This window comes from Myotis myotis, unplaced genomic scaffold (genome assembly GCF_014108235.1).
Source record: "Myotis myotis isolate mMyoMyo1 unplaced genomic scaffold, mMyoMyo1.p scaffold_m19_p_17, whole genome shotgun sequence".
In the NCBI taxonomy this organism is placed as follows: Eukaryota; Metazoa; Chordata; class Mammalia; order Chiroptera; family Vespertilionidae; genus Myotis; species Myotis myotis.
In genome coordinates, this window is record NW_023416321.1 from 17,562,706 (window position 1) to 17,580,642 (window position 17,937).

The window sequence follows — 17,937 nt, forward strand, 5'->3', positions numbered from 1 at the left end:
AACTTAAAAAGTCATCTCTTTCAGCACCGACTGACCTTACTTCCAAAAAAAAGAAGAAGAAGAAATGAAGGAGAAAAACCCATTAATGTGAGTCTGAGAGGGTAAAATGAACAACAAAACTAGCCAGGGCCACGCCCCCAGCCCCCACCCCGCCCAGGGAGTTATACATATTCCATTAATGATTGGCCTGAAAGTGTAAGTAGTGAAGGAGAAGGAACAACAATCTTTTGAGTTCCAAACAAAACCCAAGGAGCCCAATCCAAAAAGCATCCTCAGACCCTGGCTCCCAGCTCTACCTGAGGCCCCTCGGCCCGGGGGGGCGGGGGGAGAGGCAGCAAAGCGCCCAGACGGAACTGCACCCCTGAGCCCCAGGACAGGGGCGTCCCGAAGGACCCTCCGGGGAGGGGAAGTGTGTTTCCATGTTTATTGATGTGCTGGCGGCCCAAAGAGAATTTCCGAAAGGGGGCGGAGAAAGGGGGGAAGAAAGTGAAGCGGAGGCCCCAGCTCCGGGCGGAGGAGGGCGGGGGCGCCCCCCTGACCCACTTTCCCCGGCGCCCACCCGCCGGCCCCCGCCCCGCCCCGCCCGCCCGCGTGGGAGTCCGAGCCCTGCGGGGGCGAACGAGCGGGGCGTGGGAGGCCCGCACGCTCCCCACCCCCAGCCGCGACCCGGAGGGCAGCGTGCAGGGGGCTGACTCCCCCTCGCGGGGAGCCGGGGCCCGGGAGCTCTCCCGCCGACTCGCGGCCCGGGACGGCAGGGCCTCCCTCCGCCGCCGGGGGCCCGGGGCGCCGCGGCCCCCAGCGGAGAAGGGGACCGAGGAGGGAAAAAGCTGTAAACAGCCCCAGCGTCCGGGCCTCGCCTCGAAGCGCCCCGCTTCGGAGGCCCCGCCGCTGGGCCGCCGGGGCCCTCAGTCCGCCGCGGGGCCGCCGCTGCCGGGGCCCGGGGGACCGGAGGGGAGTCCGGCCCGCTCCCCGGAGGGCTCCGGCACCGCGCGGAACGGTCCCGGCAGCAGAGAAGGGGGAAGTCAGGACTTACCTGTCATTACTTTCTACGCCATCTTGGATCCACTTGTCAACGTCCCCACAAAGCATTATGGGTAAGAAAGAGCCTTTAAAGTGACTCCCCCCTTGGCCCCCGACTCCCGCCTCCGCCGCCGGCGCCGCCCCTCGGGCCGCACCTCCCGCCCGGAAAGTTGCTCCCCGTGGCTGGCCGGCCCGGGCGCCCTGGGCCCGGCCCCTTTCCCTCCTCTGGGTCCTTTGCCTTTAAAAGTCACCCTCGTGGTTTTAAAGGTGGCTTTGGGTTTTTCGCTCGGCTCCAGCCCCGGCCTCCCTCCGTGCCCGCCACCCCCCACCCCTCGCCTCCACGCGGGTTCCCTGTGCCCCGCCACCCTCCTGCTCTGGCAGACACCCCACGTCTGCATTTAATCAGCCCGAGGTTTCCCTGCCACTGGCAGCAAAGAGTCGCTCATGGGTTTATTTATGCGCATGATGTGTCTGTTACTGCTCCAGATCTCGGGTGCGCGGCGGCGGGCTCCCGCGACCCGCTTCTCGCTCCGGGCAGCCGGGGGTCGCCTTCAGGGCCCGGCCAGCCCGCCGAGCAGCCGGCGCTCTGACTCCCGCATCCGTGCACCGAAAGGTGCCTCCGCCCTGACAAACCGTTCCGGGGCCGTCGGACTCCGGCATCCGGCGACTCGGTGTCCCCGAGTCAACCAGCGTCGAAGCGCGTTTGGGGGGGATGGGGAGAAATCATCAACAAAATGCAACTTTTACGCTGTTTACTCTCCCTCCCTCCGTCTCCTCCCCTCGGCCGGTAACAGGACGCAAGACCCTCTAGATAGGAACCCCTCCCCTAGGAATGCGGGCTCTCCCAAATCCACACTTTGGCTGCCCGGGGTGCGTGCAGATCGTGACTTCCCGGGGCAGGTAACGCGGAGCGCGGCTGCGGGCTCGGGCGCAGAGGCGCAGAGGCGCGCCCGGACTCGCAGGAGGGCCCGAGAGGGTCGGGGGCTGCAGGGAGGGTGTGCCCGCCGGGGTCCACCGGGCGAGTCCCTGCGGGGTGATGAGTCCAAGCTGCCGGGCGAGGGGAAGACTTCGGGCACCACCCCCGCCCAGGGGCGGTGGAGGGACGCACGTAGTCGCCCGGCTGCGACCGGGAGCGATGGAAATAGGGGGCGCCACGATGCCGGCGGGTGAGCCGGGCGTGCGACCCCTGGGCTAGCGGGCTCTGCGGGGGAGCCGAGCTCTCTCCGCGATCCTCGCCGCCGGCTTTCGCTTGCGCTGGGCGCCCTGGCGCCGGTCGGTCTGTCCCCTCGCGCTCATGTCCCTGAGCTTCTGGGCGACCCTGCAGACTTTGGGGGCCTGCTCTGGTTGCTTCTTCCTCCCCAAGCAAATTTTTAAAGAGGTGACCAAGCGGGGGGAATGCTCCAGGACATCAAGACTTGCGAAACTGCACTCAGGACAAACTGCTGTTGGATGACTGAAATTAGAGGAATGCACGGGCATTCACACCCCGCCTGCTTCGGTGCATGGGGAGGGCCTCGGGCCGTGGGGCTACCCCAAGGGTTCTATGCTCCTCCGGACCCTTCGAGAAGCCTCTCTCGAGGAACCTGGTCGGCTGCTGACACGAGCCCTGCCCCGGGGAGCTAAAAACTCCACCAGGCAATTGTCCCTGCCAGATGGGTAGAGTGAGGTGTAGGCTCATTAAGGCATTGGCCCGGGGTCAGCCGCGAGGGAGGGAGCGAGGTAAATGAGTCACTCCCAGCCGAGAAGGCGGCGAGCCGGGGAGGGACCTCCCCTTCGTCACCCGCTTTGTCAGCGCGCGTTAGAAGTTGGGAAACTGGAGCCTGGAGCCACGGTCTGAGACCTTCCAGCGCAGGCAGCCACGCGGGGCCGTGGGCCAGGAGCGGGACCCAGCCGAGCCGGCTGTGGACCGGAGTCTGCCGCCGCCCGGTTTAAAGGCTCCAAAGTCTCTTCGCGGGGTGCCCCGGTCGCTCCCTTTGCAGTTCCCCTTCAGCCACAACTGTGCACTGATTTAATGGTTGCTTTGTGTTTACACGACACCTCTAGGTGTGTGGTCTGTTTCCTATAATTAAACACTAAATACGCTGAGGGCAAGGACTGTGCCTCCCAAGCGTTCTTTAAGTAGGTCCCTTGCTTTGCCCACAGGCCTTGATCCAAAGAAGTGCTTAATTGATGTGCCTGCCTGACCCCTTCATCTACTCAAGGGTGCATCCCGGTCCTTCCTCGTCCCAACACCACGTGTTGCCAGGGCAGGAAAGCCTCCTCTCCTCCCTGCCTCCACTCTGCCCCCTACAGTCCATTCTCCATCTGACCTGGATCTCCTTACTCCTCTGCTTAACCTCACCAAATGTGTCCCCACACACTCAGAATAAAACCCAAGTTCTTAACCACTGCCACAAGCTCCTGTGTAAAGTGGATCCTGCCCCCCCTTCCTCACCATGATTCTGTACTGGCCTTCTCTCCTCCCCTGCAGCACCCCAAACTTCCTTCCAGAGGGAACCTTCCTTGTTCCCCAGCTCTGATGATCATCTTTTCAGCACTCAGGTCTCAGCTCAAATGTCACCTTCTCAAAGACCACTTTCGTGATCCCCTTAACCAAAGCAGGTCACTCTATTCCCTTAACCCTGGGTTAGAATTTTTCTTGTTTACCGTTTTGTTGGCTGTTTATTATCTGCGCCACCCACATTGGAGTTTAAGCTCCGTAAGGGCCCGACCCATGTGGTTCAGTTGGTTGGAGCATTCTCCCTTGCACCAGAAAGTTGTGGGTTCAATTCCTGGTCTGGGCACATACAGGAGGCAACAATGTTTTCTTTCTCTCTCTCTCTCTCTCCCCCTCTCTCTCTCTCTCTCCCCCCCCTGTCCTGCCACCCCCTTCCTCCCTCTCTTAAAACACTCCGTAAGGACACAGGCCTTGTCTGGCTTGTTCATTCAGAGCCTGGACCAGGGCCTGGCACATATATAGATGCTCAGCAAATGTTTGTTGAGTGAATGACCAAACTTATCAGAGCTAGGGGTAGGGATGAAAGAGGATGCTGAAGAATCCTGGAATGAGCTGCTAAGGGACCTGTCCTTCATCTCTTCAGATCACTCCAACTATGCGCAGCCAGACATGGGCAGATAAGAATGGAGTTGGGGGAAATAGACCCTTGGCCAACATTAATGCCACCCTCATTCTGCTTCTGATCTGATGAACACACAGCACCAGATAATTCCTCAATCACTCCACTTGCTGTTCCTCGTTTTCCCTCTCCATTCCCTTCATGGCCACAAGTCTCAGTCCTGGGTCTCTTCTTCAAATGCACACTCGTCATTCCTTCAGTCTCAAGGCATTTAAACACCATCATTACCATGCGTGAGGAAGGACTTCAGACCTAAAGCTCTAGCCAATAGCTTTCTCCTGAGCTTCACTCTTATCCAATAGCATCTCCACGTGGCTCTCCCCTACACATCCCAAACTCAGCATTCCAGGAGTGAATTCTTTTTTTTTTTCTTCTTTTTTTTTTCTTTTTTTTTTTTTATTGATTTCAGAGAGCAAGGGAGAAGGGAGAGAGATAGAAACATCAATGATGAGAGAGAATCACTGATAGACTGTCTCATGCCCACCCCCAACTGGGGATCAAGCCCACAACCCCAGCATGACCGGGAATCCAGTCGTGACCTCCTGGTTCATAGGTCCACGCTCATCCACTGAGCCACACCGGCAGGGCCAGGAGTGAATTCTTGATCTCCCCTACAGACATGCTCCACCATGGTCTTCCTCAGCTTTGTTATTAGAAATTACATCCTTAAAATTGCTCAGGCTACATTCCCTTCTGTCTTTTTCTCAAACTCCACCTCCAATTCATCTGCAAATCCTGGTTTGCCTGTAAAATATTCGGTATCTAACCATTTCCCATCACCTCCATTGTGGCCACTCTGGTCCAATGCACTACAGTCTCCACTTGGCTCCCATCTGGTATATTCTCAACGTAGCTTCAAACACTGGTATTGATACAGCTAAATCAAGTCCTGTTCCCACCTCTGCATACGGCTCTCTGATTTCCACTCATTGAAAGGAGAAACTGGAGTCCCATACATTTTGTCTCTTCTCATCTGATTGACTTCATCTGCCACCTCTCTACCTCTGGCTCAGTTCAGCCATAATATCCAAGTGGCTCACTCCTTCACATCCTTAAAGCCTTTGCTCACCTCAATGAGTCCCTTTCTCATCATTCGATATAAAATTCAATATTCTTGCCAAACCGGTTTGGCTCAGTGGATAGAGCGTCGGCCTGTGGACTGAAAGGTCCCAGGTTCGATTCCCGTCAGGGGCATGTGCCTTGGTTGTGGGCACATCCCCAGTGGGAGATGTGCAGGAGGCAGCTGGTTGATGTTTCTCTCTCATCGTTGTTTCTAACTCTCTGTCCCTCTCCCTTCCTCTCTGTAAAAAATCAATAAAAAATAAAAAAAATAAAAATTCAATATTCTTCAACACCATTCTATATTCCCCTGCTTTTTTGTTTCCCATAGCATTCATCGCCTTCTAACATAATAAGTAACTTGTTCAGCTATTGGGTTTCTTGTCTATCTTCCTCCATGTGAAGTGTTAGCTTGCTGATCACCAAAGACTTGTGCTTGTGGCTGAAAATTAGGTTTCCTAGCTGCCCTTGCATCTAATCTAGCTGGGCCATGTGACTAGTTCTTGCAAATGGACTTAGAGCAAAAGTGTGACTCTAAATTAGCACGTGGAAGTCTGCCTATCAAATACACATGCATTGGACTCTAAGCTGATCAGACAACAGACCTTTAGTATGCTAACCCACTGAGAACTTGTGATCTATTTGTTAATAGCATTTTGCATCTTAATTACTATGCCTTAGCTACTATAGCCCACTAGAATTGGAAGCTCAATGAAGGCAAGGACTTCTGAATATTTTGTTTATTATTGTGTCTGTCTTCAGCGTCCAGAACAGAGTTTGGCAAAAAATACGTACTTAATAAGTATTTGTTGAGTAAATGAATGAATTGCCTTTTCCACAACCAATCATGAAAATTAGTGAATGGTTGGTAAGGAAGGAACGATAAAGGATTTCTTGTTGTTATTGTTAAGAAATAGAAACCGTGAGTTTCTAGAAAATCATTGGTTGCAAGACTTTGGTGAAACTAAAGAGAGTTCCCTTGAATTTTGTTCTTCCCTGTTTTTACCTTTTTCTTTTCTTCTACCTCTTTCCAAGTCTGATGCCCCTCGAATCCTTCTTCATTCTTCCTTTCTACTTTCCCCCCTCCTTTTTCCTTCCTGGATTTCCTTTTCTCTTCCCATTTAATCCAACAAGAATTCACTGCTCATTAATTTGAGCCACTGTAAGTACTCCATCAAGATATCTATTCTAAGTCACTTAAAATATAGTAGTGGGAGATAGCATGAGTTTAAAAAAAAAAAAAGAAAGAAAGAAATATTAAATCCTTGGAATCTTACCACTCCCCTTCTACTTTTTAGCTCAACTTCATTTCTACTTGAGATATAGAAAAGAAGTAATGGTAGACCAGGTGATTCAGACTTAAAACGGACAATATATTTTTCAAAACCTATGCTTGAACACATCTGGAAGGTTTAACAAAAGTGAAAAACTACCAAAGGTAGACAGAACAGGGAGGGGATTCTGAAATTCTTGTGCCTGAGGTCCCTGGGCTTTGGACAACAACTCCAGTCAAGAGTAAGTATCACCTCACACCCATGAGGATAGCTATTATCAAAAATTAAAAAAACAACACAGGAAATAACAAGTTTTGGCAAGGATGTGGAGAAGTCAGAACCCTGCGCATTGCTAGTGGAAACGTAAAATGGTGCAGCCACTATGGGAAACACTGTGGCTGTTCCTCACAAAATTAAACAGAATTGCCCTAGCTGGTTTGGCTCAGTGGATAGAGCATCAGCCTATGGACTGAAGGGTCCCAGGTTCAATTCTGGTCAAGGGCACATAACCTCAGTGTGTGGAAGGCAACCAATCACATCAATACTTCTGTCTCTGTCTCTCCCCCTCCCTTCTACTCTCTCTAGAAATCAATGGAAAAATATCCTCGGGTGAGGATTAATAATAAAAAAAGAAAAAGAGCCCTAGCGAGTCTGGCTCAGTGTCCAGAGCCTTGGCCTGCAAACTAAAGGATCCCCAGTTTGATTCTGGTCAAGGGCACAAGCCTGAGGGCCTGCTAGAGGCAGCCTATCAATGATTCTCTCTCAGCATTGATGTTTCTATCTCTCCCTCTCCCTTCTCTCTGAAATCAATAAAAATATTTTTTTAAAAAATTAAACAGCCGAAACCGGTTTGGCTCAGTGGATAGAGCGTCAGCCTGCGGACTGAAAGGTCCCAGGTTCGATTCCGGTCAAGGGCATGTACCTGGGTTGCGGGCACATCCTCAGTAGGAGGTGTGCAGGAAGCAGCTGATCGATGTTTCTCTCTCATCGATGTTTCTAACTATCTCTCTCCCTTCCTCTCTGTGAAAAATCAATAAAATATATTTTAAAAAAAAAATTAAACAGAATTAACATATGACCCAGCAATCCCACTTCTGGGTGTACACCCAAAAGAATTGAAAGGAAGGATTCAGACAGATATTGTACACGCATGTTCATAGCAGCCTTATTCACAATAGCCAAAAGGTAGAAGAAATCCAAGTGTCCATCAACAAATGAATGGATTAAAAAACATGGTATATCCATATGTTTACAGTTGTTTGTATGGAAAAATAATATAATAATAGTACAAAAACTCTGAGTTTCCTATACTCACAACTGTAGACCTACTTTTGCCCTCTCTGCAGAGAGTACTGTACCCACTACTGCACATCACAAGTTCTTGTTAGGTGTGCATGGAATGTTTATGACAATACTAGACAATACAGCAAGTCTCGGCAAATTTTGAGTGATATAAATCATACAGAGTACATTCTCAGACAATGATGCAATTAAGCTAGAAAATAAGAAAAAAGGTAGTTTTCAACCAGGTAGGGAAGTAGTTGTTTTAGTTGTTTCTTGCTAATTTTTTCTGGGTTGTACAAAGTGATATTTTTAAGGTGTACAATATGATCATTTAATATATGTATACACTGTAAAATGATTACCACAACCAAGTTAATATATCCATCAAATTACATAGTTACCTCTTTCGGGGTCTGGGGTGGGGTGAAACCACTTAAAATCTACTCTCTTAACAATTTCAAGTATACAATACAGTATTGTTAACTATAGTCACCATGTCATATAGTGGATCCCCAGAACTTGTCACCTCATAAATGAAAGTTGTGCCCTTTAACAACATCTTCCCATTCCCCCTACCTCTCATCCCCTGGCAGCCAAAGTTCTACTTTCCGCTCGCTTCGGCAGCACATATACTAAAATTGGAACGATACAGAGAAGATTAGCATGGCCCCTGCGCAAGGATGACACGCAAAGTTCTACTTTCTGGTTCTAAATGTTTGACTATTTTCAGATCCCACATATATGAGACCACACAGTATTTGTCTTTCTGGGTCTGGCTTATTTCATGCAGCATAATGTCCCCCAAGCTCATCCATGTTGTTTTTGGTTTTCAGTTCTTTCTTATGATTCACCCCCTTCCATCTCCCTCCCAGTCAGATAGCTTCCCTGTGTGAGCTTGCACAGGCACCTCTGTGGGGCTGCCTTTGCCTCTGGCTCTCTGACCTTTTGCTGGCTCCACTTTGCTGAGTGTGCATCTCTGCAGGCAGTCCTCACACTGATCATGACAGGAAGCTAGGCTTCCTGGGGTCCTGAATCAGCAGAGCAGGAAGGAAATAAAGGCCACAGAGCTGTTGAAGAGGAAGGAGCCAACTTGAAGGCAGAATCCATACCTCTAAAGATAGGTCTAGAGAAGAATAACATATGTGGTGCCTGGAGTCCCATTGTCTGTGAAGCACAAACGCTGCCCCGAGGCCCAGCTACTTCCTATAATCAGATAACCCTGGGAAATCCCCCTACCCTCTACTCTAGTTTCCCCATCTGTAAAATGGGAATGATAAAATAGCCTTTCCATTGGTTGCTGTGAGGATTACAGGCATCTCAAACCATGGCTTGGATAGAGTACGCCTGCAATAAGGTTAGCTCTTACTACTTTCAAAGGCTTTGGTTAACACTCATTTATTTTTCTTCCTGCCTTTCATCTCCCATATTCCAGTTAATAACTCATATCAAACAAGCAAACAAAACAAACCAGAAACACAAGCATTTGCAATTGAACCAAGATTTCTCCTGCAGGAAAATGGCACTCAGAATAATGTGTCTGAACAGAGTTTTTCATCCCAGATTCTATTGCAACTGGAAGTAGCATTTAGGGCCCACAAGCCCAACTCCCATATTTCTGGGAAGTTGTAAGTTGAGTGGAGCTTTGCATTCAGTAGAGACAGCAAGAGGCATGCAGTTCAGTGATGAATCCTCACATGGAAGCCTGCTCTCTGGAGGTGTTGGATGTGCTGGGAAAAGCCCAGACTCAAAGATGAGTGGCTTGGCCCCGCCGGCGTGGCTCAGTGGTTGAGCATTGACCTATGGACCAGGAGGTCACGGTTCGATTCCCGGTCGGGGCACGTGCCAGGGTTGCAGGTTCAATCCTTAGTGTGGGGAGTGCAGGAGGCAGCCAATCAATGATTCTCTCTCATCACTGATGTTTCTATCTCTCCCTCTCCCTTCCTCTCTGAAATCAATAAAAATATATTTGGGGGGGGCGGTGGAGGAAGGTGAGTGACTTGGCCTTGGCTTACCATGAGATCTTGGGCTAATTATTTCATTTCCTTGGGTCTTCCTGCTCAAGAAATTGGGGTGTTGGACTAAATGGTCTTTAAATTCCCTTCCATTTAGTGATTAAGGATTTTGCTCTTCTAATATCACCAAAAAAAAAAAAAAAAAAAAATGGAGTCACGAGGATTTTGGCTAAGAACCAGGTAGGAGAAAAAAAAAAGGCCCCTGCGGTCTTTCTAAAAAACAAAGTATGTCTTAATTATAAGTCAAATTTCAGTTTAAGGGAAAAAACAACCCTTAGGCATTTTCTGTTCTATTTAGCTTAACTTGAATCTTTCTCTTCACTAGAAAGGTCCGGGAAGGTTTTCCACTCACTTTCTACCTACAGGCCAGTTACAGACATAAGAGAGCTCCCTGAAGCCATTTGCCATTTTTACCTAAAGTCCCTGCAGGGAACGAAACCTCCCTGTTTAAGTGACCCGAGTGCATCTCTCGGCCATTTCTGATGCCATAGGGTTAATCCAGTCTGAAGAGAGTGACAAAGTGCAAAGGCTTTTTTTTTCTTTCATGGATTCCACATTCATAACCAAGTACTTGGCAGCCTGCCCTCTCACATGTTACGACACAGAAATGTGTTGCCTTCAATGTGTTTTTAATAGGCCGAGCAGTTTGTTTGATCGCTTGGGTCTAGACTCAGAGACATCAGAACTTTCCCACTGCCTGGTCACTGCTTCGGTTAGCATCTTGGTTTCCCTCGTTCTTTCCAAAGAACAGTTTGGGGACACGGGGTAATGATTTCCTGAGATCAGCTACAAGGCCCTCTATCTCGATCTCGCAGCCTAAACTCATCAAAGGGATGTGCACCCAGATTTGCAAACTGTTTTTGCAAAACCTGCAAAAACTCACCAGCATTAGATTTTGAAATTATTTGGCACAGGGTCTACAATCGTGAAATTCTCATGAGTGGGGTGGAGCCAATTTCTATAAACAAAGCAAACTCTAATCTCTGCAGCCCTCTGTAGAAATATTTATACCCAGAGAGAAAGGTCTCTTCCAGCTCTAGGATGCAATAATGTAAACATTTTACCAGAGATGAAGTGCTTGTGAACAAACTTGCCCATCCCCTCCGAAACTTCAAGTGCGTAATTTTACCTAAACACATCTTCTCACTCCAAAGGCTTGGCTGAAAGGAAAATATCCCTTATGATTGTCCTCAGAAGAAAAGGTTTTCCTATAAAGGGCCTGAAAAAATAAATCTATTGACTCCAAAGCCTTATGACCAGCTTTACAATATTCAGCCGGTCTCCTCAGAGCCACAACAATGGCCCTCCAATCATATCAGCCATTGTGTCCCAGAAGACAGCAGCAAGGCCATGGGTTGATTTGTCAGGAGTTACTAAAATCCCTCCTTGCACACAGTTGGGTTTCTTTTCAGTGTAGCCTTTTTTTTTTTTTTTCCTGGCCATCTTATCCTGTGTTCACTCACCTGATTTAGTTACAGAAAGGCTTTATTTGAAGTCAAGAGAGTCTCCAACACTACAAATGACAGTTGCAAGTGGATGATGGATGGATCCCTACATCAGATAAAGCTGTCCCTCCCAGAACTCTCCTTACAGATAAGTAAGAGGCCACAGCCCCAGGGACAGAAGAGCCAGCCTCAGGCCGGCTGGAGCTGCTGAACTTGACCATCCTGTTATTCCTGATCTCTCCCTAGCTTGGCCCCTCTCACCTCTTCCTTCCCTGCCTCTTGTCTTCCTTCTCTTCCCTTTCTCCCTGTTCAGTTGGAGTCTTACTCACTTACACCACAGCTCTTAAACTGAGATCTTAACTGTATTTCATCCTGCTTTCTAAGAGCATTCTCAGGGTTGTGTCTCCACTTCCATGTGCTAGGCCACCCATCCCCAAACCTAATATTCTCTATGCCACCAGGCAGTCCCAGTATTGCCACTTATATCATAATTACAAGGTTTTCCTTATTGATTATTTTCCTCTTGCTTTGGCATATAGGCTTGTGATACACCCAAATATCCATTCTCTTCCCTCCTTGATTTTTTGATGGAATGAGGCTGCCCAGACTGCAATTTATAGTTTCTCTTGCATCCAGAAGTTGTCCTGGAGCAGAGATATAACCAGAATTGTTGGGTGCAGTGTCCAGAAAATGTCCTTAAAGGTGGTACCCTTCTTGGCTCCTTCCTAGTTCCTACTGACAAGAAAGATGCCGATGTGCTGTCCGGAGCTTGAGTGGCCAGCTTGGATCATGAGGCTGCAATTACATTTTAAGCCACTATTATTTTTGAAATATATGTAACCAAACATACATCCTAATATATAGAATTTATAAAGTCATATAAATCAAATTTACCTAGACCTTTGCAAAAGGATGGGCCTTGTAGAGAGAATGGATATAAAGGTAAGAGATCCTAATGACTCAAAATCCTTTTGACCTGTTTTCACCTGTTTACTAGACTGCCTGGGTACCACAAATGGCATCCAGTAATAGCTTTACTATCCAGAGGCAGAAGGTAGTTGAACGTTTTGTAACATTTCTGGCATAGTTGCAGACTTACAACAAATTACAGGAATAGTACAAAGAGGGCCTATACTGCCTTCACCCACATTCCCCAAATGCTAACATGTTACCACATTCGCGTTATCATTTTCTGTATATCAGAAATTTTCCCTGAAACACTCGAGAATAAGTTGCTGACACATCTCCCTTTTACCGATAAACACTTTTAAGGGTGTGTGTCCTAAAAATGAGGGCTCATTTGGCAACGTAACCACAGTGAGATTATCTAAATCAGAAGATGTAACCTTCATACAGTACTATATTAGCTAACCTACACGGTGCTTTCAGGTTTTGCCAGTTGTTCCCAATGAGGTCTTTTATAACAAAAGGAACCCCCAGATCACGTGGTGCACTGTTGTCGTTCATGTCTTCCTAGTCCTCTTCCATCTGGAAAAAGTTTCTGTCTTGCCCTGTCTTTCATAAGGAGTCAGTTATTTTGTAAAATGTCCCTCACAGTCTGGGTACATCTGATGCTTTTCTCATGATTAGATTCAGTTTGTGCATTTGTTCTTAGTACATCATATCAGAAGGCATATGGTGGCCATTTGTCCCATTACTGGTGATGTTAACTTTTTTCTAAGCCGTTTCTTTTTTTTATTATTGACTTTAAAGAGAGAGAGTAAAGGAGAAAGAGAGAGAGATTTGTTGTTCCACTTATTTATGCACTCATTGGTTGATTCTTGTATGTGCACTGACCAGAAATGGAACCCACAACCTTGGCGTATCAGGACAATGCTCTAACCAACTGAGCTACCTGGCCAGGGCTGGTGATGTTAACTTTGACCATTGGTCAGAATGGTATCTGCCAGGTTTCTTCACTCAAAGTTATTATTTGCTCTTTGTACAATTAATAAGTATTTTGTGGAAAGATATTTTGAGACTGTGTATTGTGCTCTTAATCCTTCAGCTTTCACCCACCAATTTTAGCATCTGTTGATGGTTATTGCATGAATGAATTACTACTATGATGGTTGCACAATAGTGATATTATAACACTTTCTCTTTTATGTTCTTTTCCAAAGAGGGCTGAAATTTATTATTTTTATTTACTTACTTTTTTTAAAGAATAGTTTATTGATTTTTAGACAGAGAGGAATGGAGAGTGAGAGAAGCATCTATGTGATTTGCTGCCCCCTACCAGGGATGGAGCCCTGGACCCAGGCATGTGTCCTTGACTGGGAATTGAACCAGTAACCATCCTGGTACATGCTATGACACCCAACCAACTGAGCCATACCAGGCAGGGGTATTTATTTATGTTTAAACCACTTTATTGACATATGAGGACTGAAATTTAGAACATGAAAGCAAAAACCCAGGCATGTGGGGTTGTCTCCATGAACACTGTAAATAAAAATAATCGCCCTAAGCCGGTTTGGCTCAGTGGATAGAGCGTCTCCCTTGCCCTCCTTCTCTCTAAAATCAACTAAAAAGCCCCACACAGTTTAATGAGCTATAATTTACATACCATAAAATTCACCCATTTTAAGTACAATTTAATGGTCTTCAGTACACTTACAGAGTTGTGCAACCATCACCATCATCTAATTTTAGAATATTTCATCACTTCAAAAAGAAACCTTGTACCCACAAAAGTCACTTCCCATCCTTCCCCCAGGCCCCGGCAACCACTAAACTACCCTCTGTCTCTATAGATTTGCCTTTTATAGACATTCCATACAAACAATATAGTATGTGGTCTTTCTTTTGTGACTGACTTAGCCTGATGTTTCTGAGGTTCATCCACAGCAGTACTTCCGTCGTTTTTATTAATGATTAATATTACATATATGGATAGAACACACTTTATGTATCCATTCACCAGTTGATGGGCAGTTGTGTTGTTTCCACTTTTTGGCTATGATGAGCAATGCTGCTGTGAACATTCTGTGCAAATCTTCGCATGGACACACATTTTCATTTCTCTAGGAGTGGAATTGCTGAGTCATATGGGAACATTTTGAGAAATTGCCAAACTGTTTTCCACAGTGATTGCACCATTTTACATTCCCGACAGCAGTGAATGAAGGTTGCACTTTCTCTACAGCCTTATCAGTACTTGTTATTCTTTTTTATTCTAGCCATCCTAGTGGGTATAAAGAGGTAACTCATTTTGGTGTTAATTTGCATTTCCCTAATGACTGAGTGATGTTGAACATCTTTTTATGTGCTTATTGGCATTTGTATATCTTCTTTGAGAAATGTTTATTCAAATTCTTTGCCCATTTTCCATTAGATTATATGTCATTATTATTAAGTTTTAAAATTTCTTTATATATACTGGATGCAAGTCCCTTATCCGTTATGTAATATGCTAATTTCTTTCCAATCTGTGGGTTGTCTTTTTTACTTTCTTTATGATGTAATATGAAGTATAAAAGTTTTAAATTTTAATAAAGTCCCATTTATAAATGCATCCTTCTATAATTCATGCTTGCGGTGTCGTATCTAAGAAATCACTGCCTCACCCAAGATCTTAAAGATTTACTCCTATGTTTTCTTCTAAGAGTTTTATAATTTTTAGCTCTCATATTTAGCTCTGTTAATCCATTTTTAGTTAATTTTTGTATATGGTGTAAGATAAGGGTTTAGCATAATTCTTTTACATGTAGATATTCCGTTGTCCCAGCACCATTTGTTGAAAAGACTTGTCTTAGCACCTGAATTTTGCAATGGTTCTGAAAGTTAGATCCAGGAAAAGGGTCTGATAATTAGAACTTGTTTATTTTCAGATGTGCTGTGACTGCATTAGGTTTTCAACATATGTAAGGGGCTGGGGAGGACAGTAACATTCAGACAATCACAAAAGGGCTCTCCCAAAAGTTATTTTCTCTTTGGGGAAGAATGTCATTAATGGCCACACTGTGTGGTGTTTAAGTCAATAAAACCATCCGCCCATATCAGTCTGCTCAGTGTCACATTCAAGGAGAAGCCTAACTATTTGGGCAAGTTCAGCTATTCATTCTGCAAAGTTCTCCTCACCATTTCTCTGAGGGTATTTCTGGGGTTTGTACTGAACCAATATTTCTGATTGTTTGCTAGAGGATGTAAGATTACATCCAAGCTGTATACTGATTGTCAGTCCTTCCGTATATCGCCAGCCCCTAACCACAAACACCCAGCTGTTTCTGCATGTAAGAGATACTAAGTCTACTAAAATCCCGAATACAATTCAATCTTTTTTTTTTTGATAATTTAGAAACAGCGTCTAGAGCAGTGGTTCTCAACCTTGGCTGCACATTAGAATCACCTGGGAATCTTTTTAAAATTCTGATTTCTGGGCCTCATCCTCCGGAAATTCTGTTTCTTTGTTATGGGGTGGGGCCACAACATTAGTAACAAAGAAACAGAATTTCCGGAGGATGAGGCCCAGAAATCAGGATTTTAAAAAGATTCCCAGGTGATTCTAATGTGCAGCCAAGGTTGAGAACCACTGATCTAGCGTATTCTTTGATATAGTAGAAAGAGGATTCTTTTCTTGCAAAGCAATCGCTTGTCCTTAAACCCCCTTCTCTAATAAGACCCTTCCCCCACCCATCACCTTCCTTACAGAAATGTTCAAGCCTTTCTGCCTCTTTCTCCCTCTCTGTGTCTTGCAAATTTCACAAGCCTCTGGTGTCAAAAGGATGTTTACAGCCTCTCTCCTCTACCCCTTTGCCGCTGCTTCTGCATAGCATCTGGTGGCTCCAGGAACTCAATACTTTTGAGGTTTTCCCAGGGAGATGGGAAGACTGAGCTCTGGTTTCAAAGATGGGGGAGAGGGGTTTCACTTGGAATTGCATCTGGTTTCTCCTAGAGAATGTCAAATCAAACATCTTTGCTTGATGGGGACTTAATTTCTTCCAAAACCCTCTCCTGTCTGGACTACATAAGAAGTTTGTAGTTCTTCTATTAATGCCGCCTTGACTGTTTCCCTAAACCAGTGGTTCTCAACCTTCCTAATACCGCGACCCTTTAATACAGTTCCTCATGTTGTGGTGACCCCCAACCATAAAATTATTTTCGTTGCTACTTCATAACTGTAATTTTGCTACTGTGATGAATCGTAATGTAAATATCTGATATGCAGGATGTATTTTCACTGTTACAAATTGAACATAATTAAAGCATAGTGATTAACCACAAAAACAATATATAATTATATATGTGTTGTCCGATGGTCTTAGGCGACCCCTGTGAAAGGGTCGTTCGACCCCCAAGGGGATCGCGACCCACAGGTTGAGAACCGCTGCCTAAACTAACCCGTTAAGTCCTTGCTACGTGAGTAAGCACATTTTCCTGGCCCACAGTTGCATGACAAAGCACCCTACTTCGGCTGACAATGATTGCTGGCAGGCCCAACTGGCTGGGAAGTGTCTCCCTCCTGAACAAAGGTCCAGCGCCTTGGGGGTGAGGGCAAGATAAAAGTTCACTTCACCAGCCTCATTGCAATCACCACTATTCATGCCTCTGAGCCCTTCCCCCCAGGCTGGGAGAGCCCAAGGAAGCGATGTTTGCAAATTCCTTCAAAATTGAGTCAGCAAATGTCTGACCTAACTAGTAAATCCCGAATAAATAGAACTTCAAAAAAAATCAATAACTGCAACAACAAATCTCTATTTCCAGGCTATATTTTATTATCTAGGTTAGGCCAGACAACCAATTTACTGTGCAGACTTTATTGTGTTGCTTCTGGAATAGATACTCACTCTAACATTCTCATTTTCAGGTTGTCAATGTCCAATCAAGATCAGAACTCCTGTCTCAAAAGCCCGTGACTGCCCTTGGAGAACTTTTGTAAAACTGAGCAAAATACATCTTAACAGAAATATTTAGACACAGGGCCACTGGGCTATTTGGACTAAAGAAAGTAATATAAAACTATATATAAAAACCCTGTTTTTCAAGGCCATGAAAAATTTCCATTTGGTGATCTTTGTACCTTATGACACTTGATCAATGCTATGCATCAGGTGTCTATCACCAGCCCTATCCCTGGATTTAGATGATGATCAATAAACATTCAATTGACTATTTTTAAAAAAGACCATTGGAAGAAAATTACCACGCCAGAGCAAGCAAAATTGTAATTCACTGACACTCTATCCACTGGGTCAAACCAGCTAGGGCTCAATGATTCTCTTTCATCATTAATATTTCTGTCTCTCTCCTCCTCTCCCATCCTCTCTAAAATCGATATTTTTTAAAAGCTGGTGAGGAAATTAAAAGACATTACAAAAAGTCAAACATTTAACTTACTGAGTTTATGGCTTACACTAGAGGCCCGGTGCATGAAATACATGCACGGGGGGGTGGGGGGGTCCCTCTCGGCCTCCTTAAGGCTGGAATGTGGGCATACAGTCTGATCCTGGCCAACAGGACCTACAGGAAAGCTTTTCCCCTGACACAGAGACTCATGGGAGGAAATGCCTTTCTTGGCTTGATGTGTGCATGTCTGCAATGCCTGGAACTGCTCAACTATCTGTGTTCTGACCACAAGGAAGGGATGCTGCTGACGTGTTGAGCATGGCCAAATGGAATGTTGGAGAGTTGGAAAGCACCTTGTCCTCAAGATCACAGTTGAGTCACTGTGAGTGGGGAGCAGGATATGCCACCTCAAAATGTGCCACTTTGGCATGTGGGTTAT

The 17,937-nt window shown here is 46.1% G+C and overlaps 2 protein-coding genes and 1 non-coding gene across 12 annotated transcripts in view; 2 read left to right on the plus strand and 1 right to left on the minus strand.

The window, feature by feature from the left end:
- HELZ (helicase with zinc finger) overlaps nucleotides 1–1,129 on the minus strand; it is a 124,792-nt gene extending 123,663 nt beyond the window's left edge. For 7 of the 10 annotated variants that reach the window (XM_036339890.1, XM_036339887.1, XM_036339889.1 and 4 more), the window contains exon 1: nucleotides 1,034–1,129. The gene's annotated coding sequence lies outside the window, so the exon portion shown is untranslated. The remainder of the gene's footprint in view (nucleotides 1–1,033) is intronic. The other 3 variants (XM_036339886.1, XM_036339885.1, XM_036339883.1) reach the window with 3 other exon arrangements.
- Nucleotides 430–17,497, plus strand: LOC118671431 (translation initiation factor IF-2-like). The gene is made up of 2 exons (XM_036339614.1): nucleotides 430–1,094; nucleotides 17,020–17,497. Exons 1-2 carry the CDS (start codon nucleotides 430–432, stop codon nucleotides 17,066–17,068), a joined length of 714 nt encoding a protein of 237 aa, XP_036195507.1. The 3' UTR covers nucleotides 17,069–17,497.
- On the plus strand, nucleotides 8,364–8,471 carry LOC118672508. The gene has a single exon (XR_004973077.1). It is a non-coding gene; the product is annotated as a U6 spliceosomal RNA (small nuclear RNA).
- Nucleotides 17,498–17,937: the final 440 nt, after the last annotated feature.

Excerpts from the sequence above, each read along its gene's own strand:
- LOC118671431 (XM_036339614.1), top strand. The coding sequence starts at position 430 with ATGTGCTGGCGGCCCAAAGAGAATTTCCGAAAGGGGGCGGAGAAAGGG. Across the intron at positions 1,095-17,019 it reads GTCCCCACAAAGCATTATGG|GTTGTCAATGTCCAATCAAG; the intron begins GTAAGAAAGAGC and ends TCTCATTTTCAG.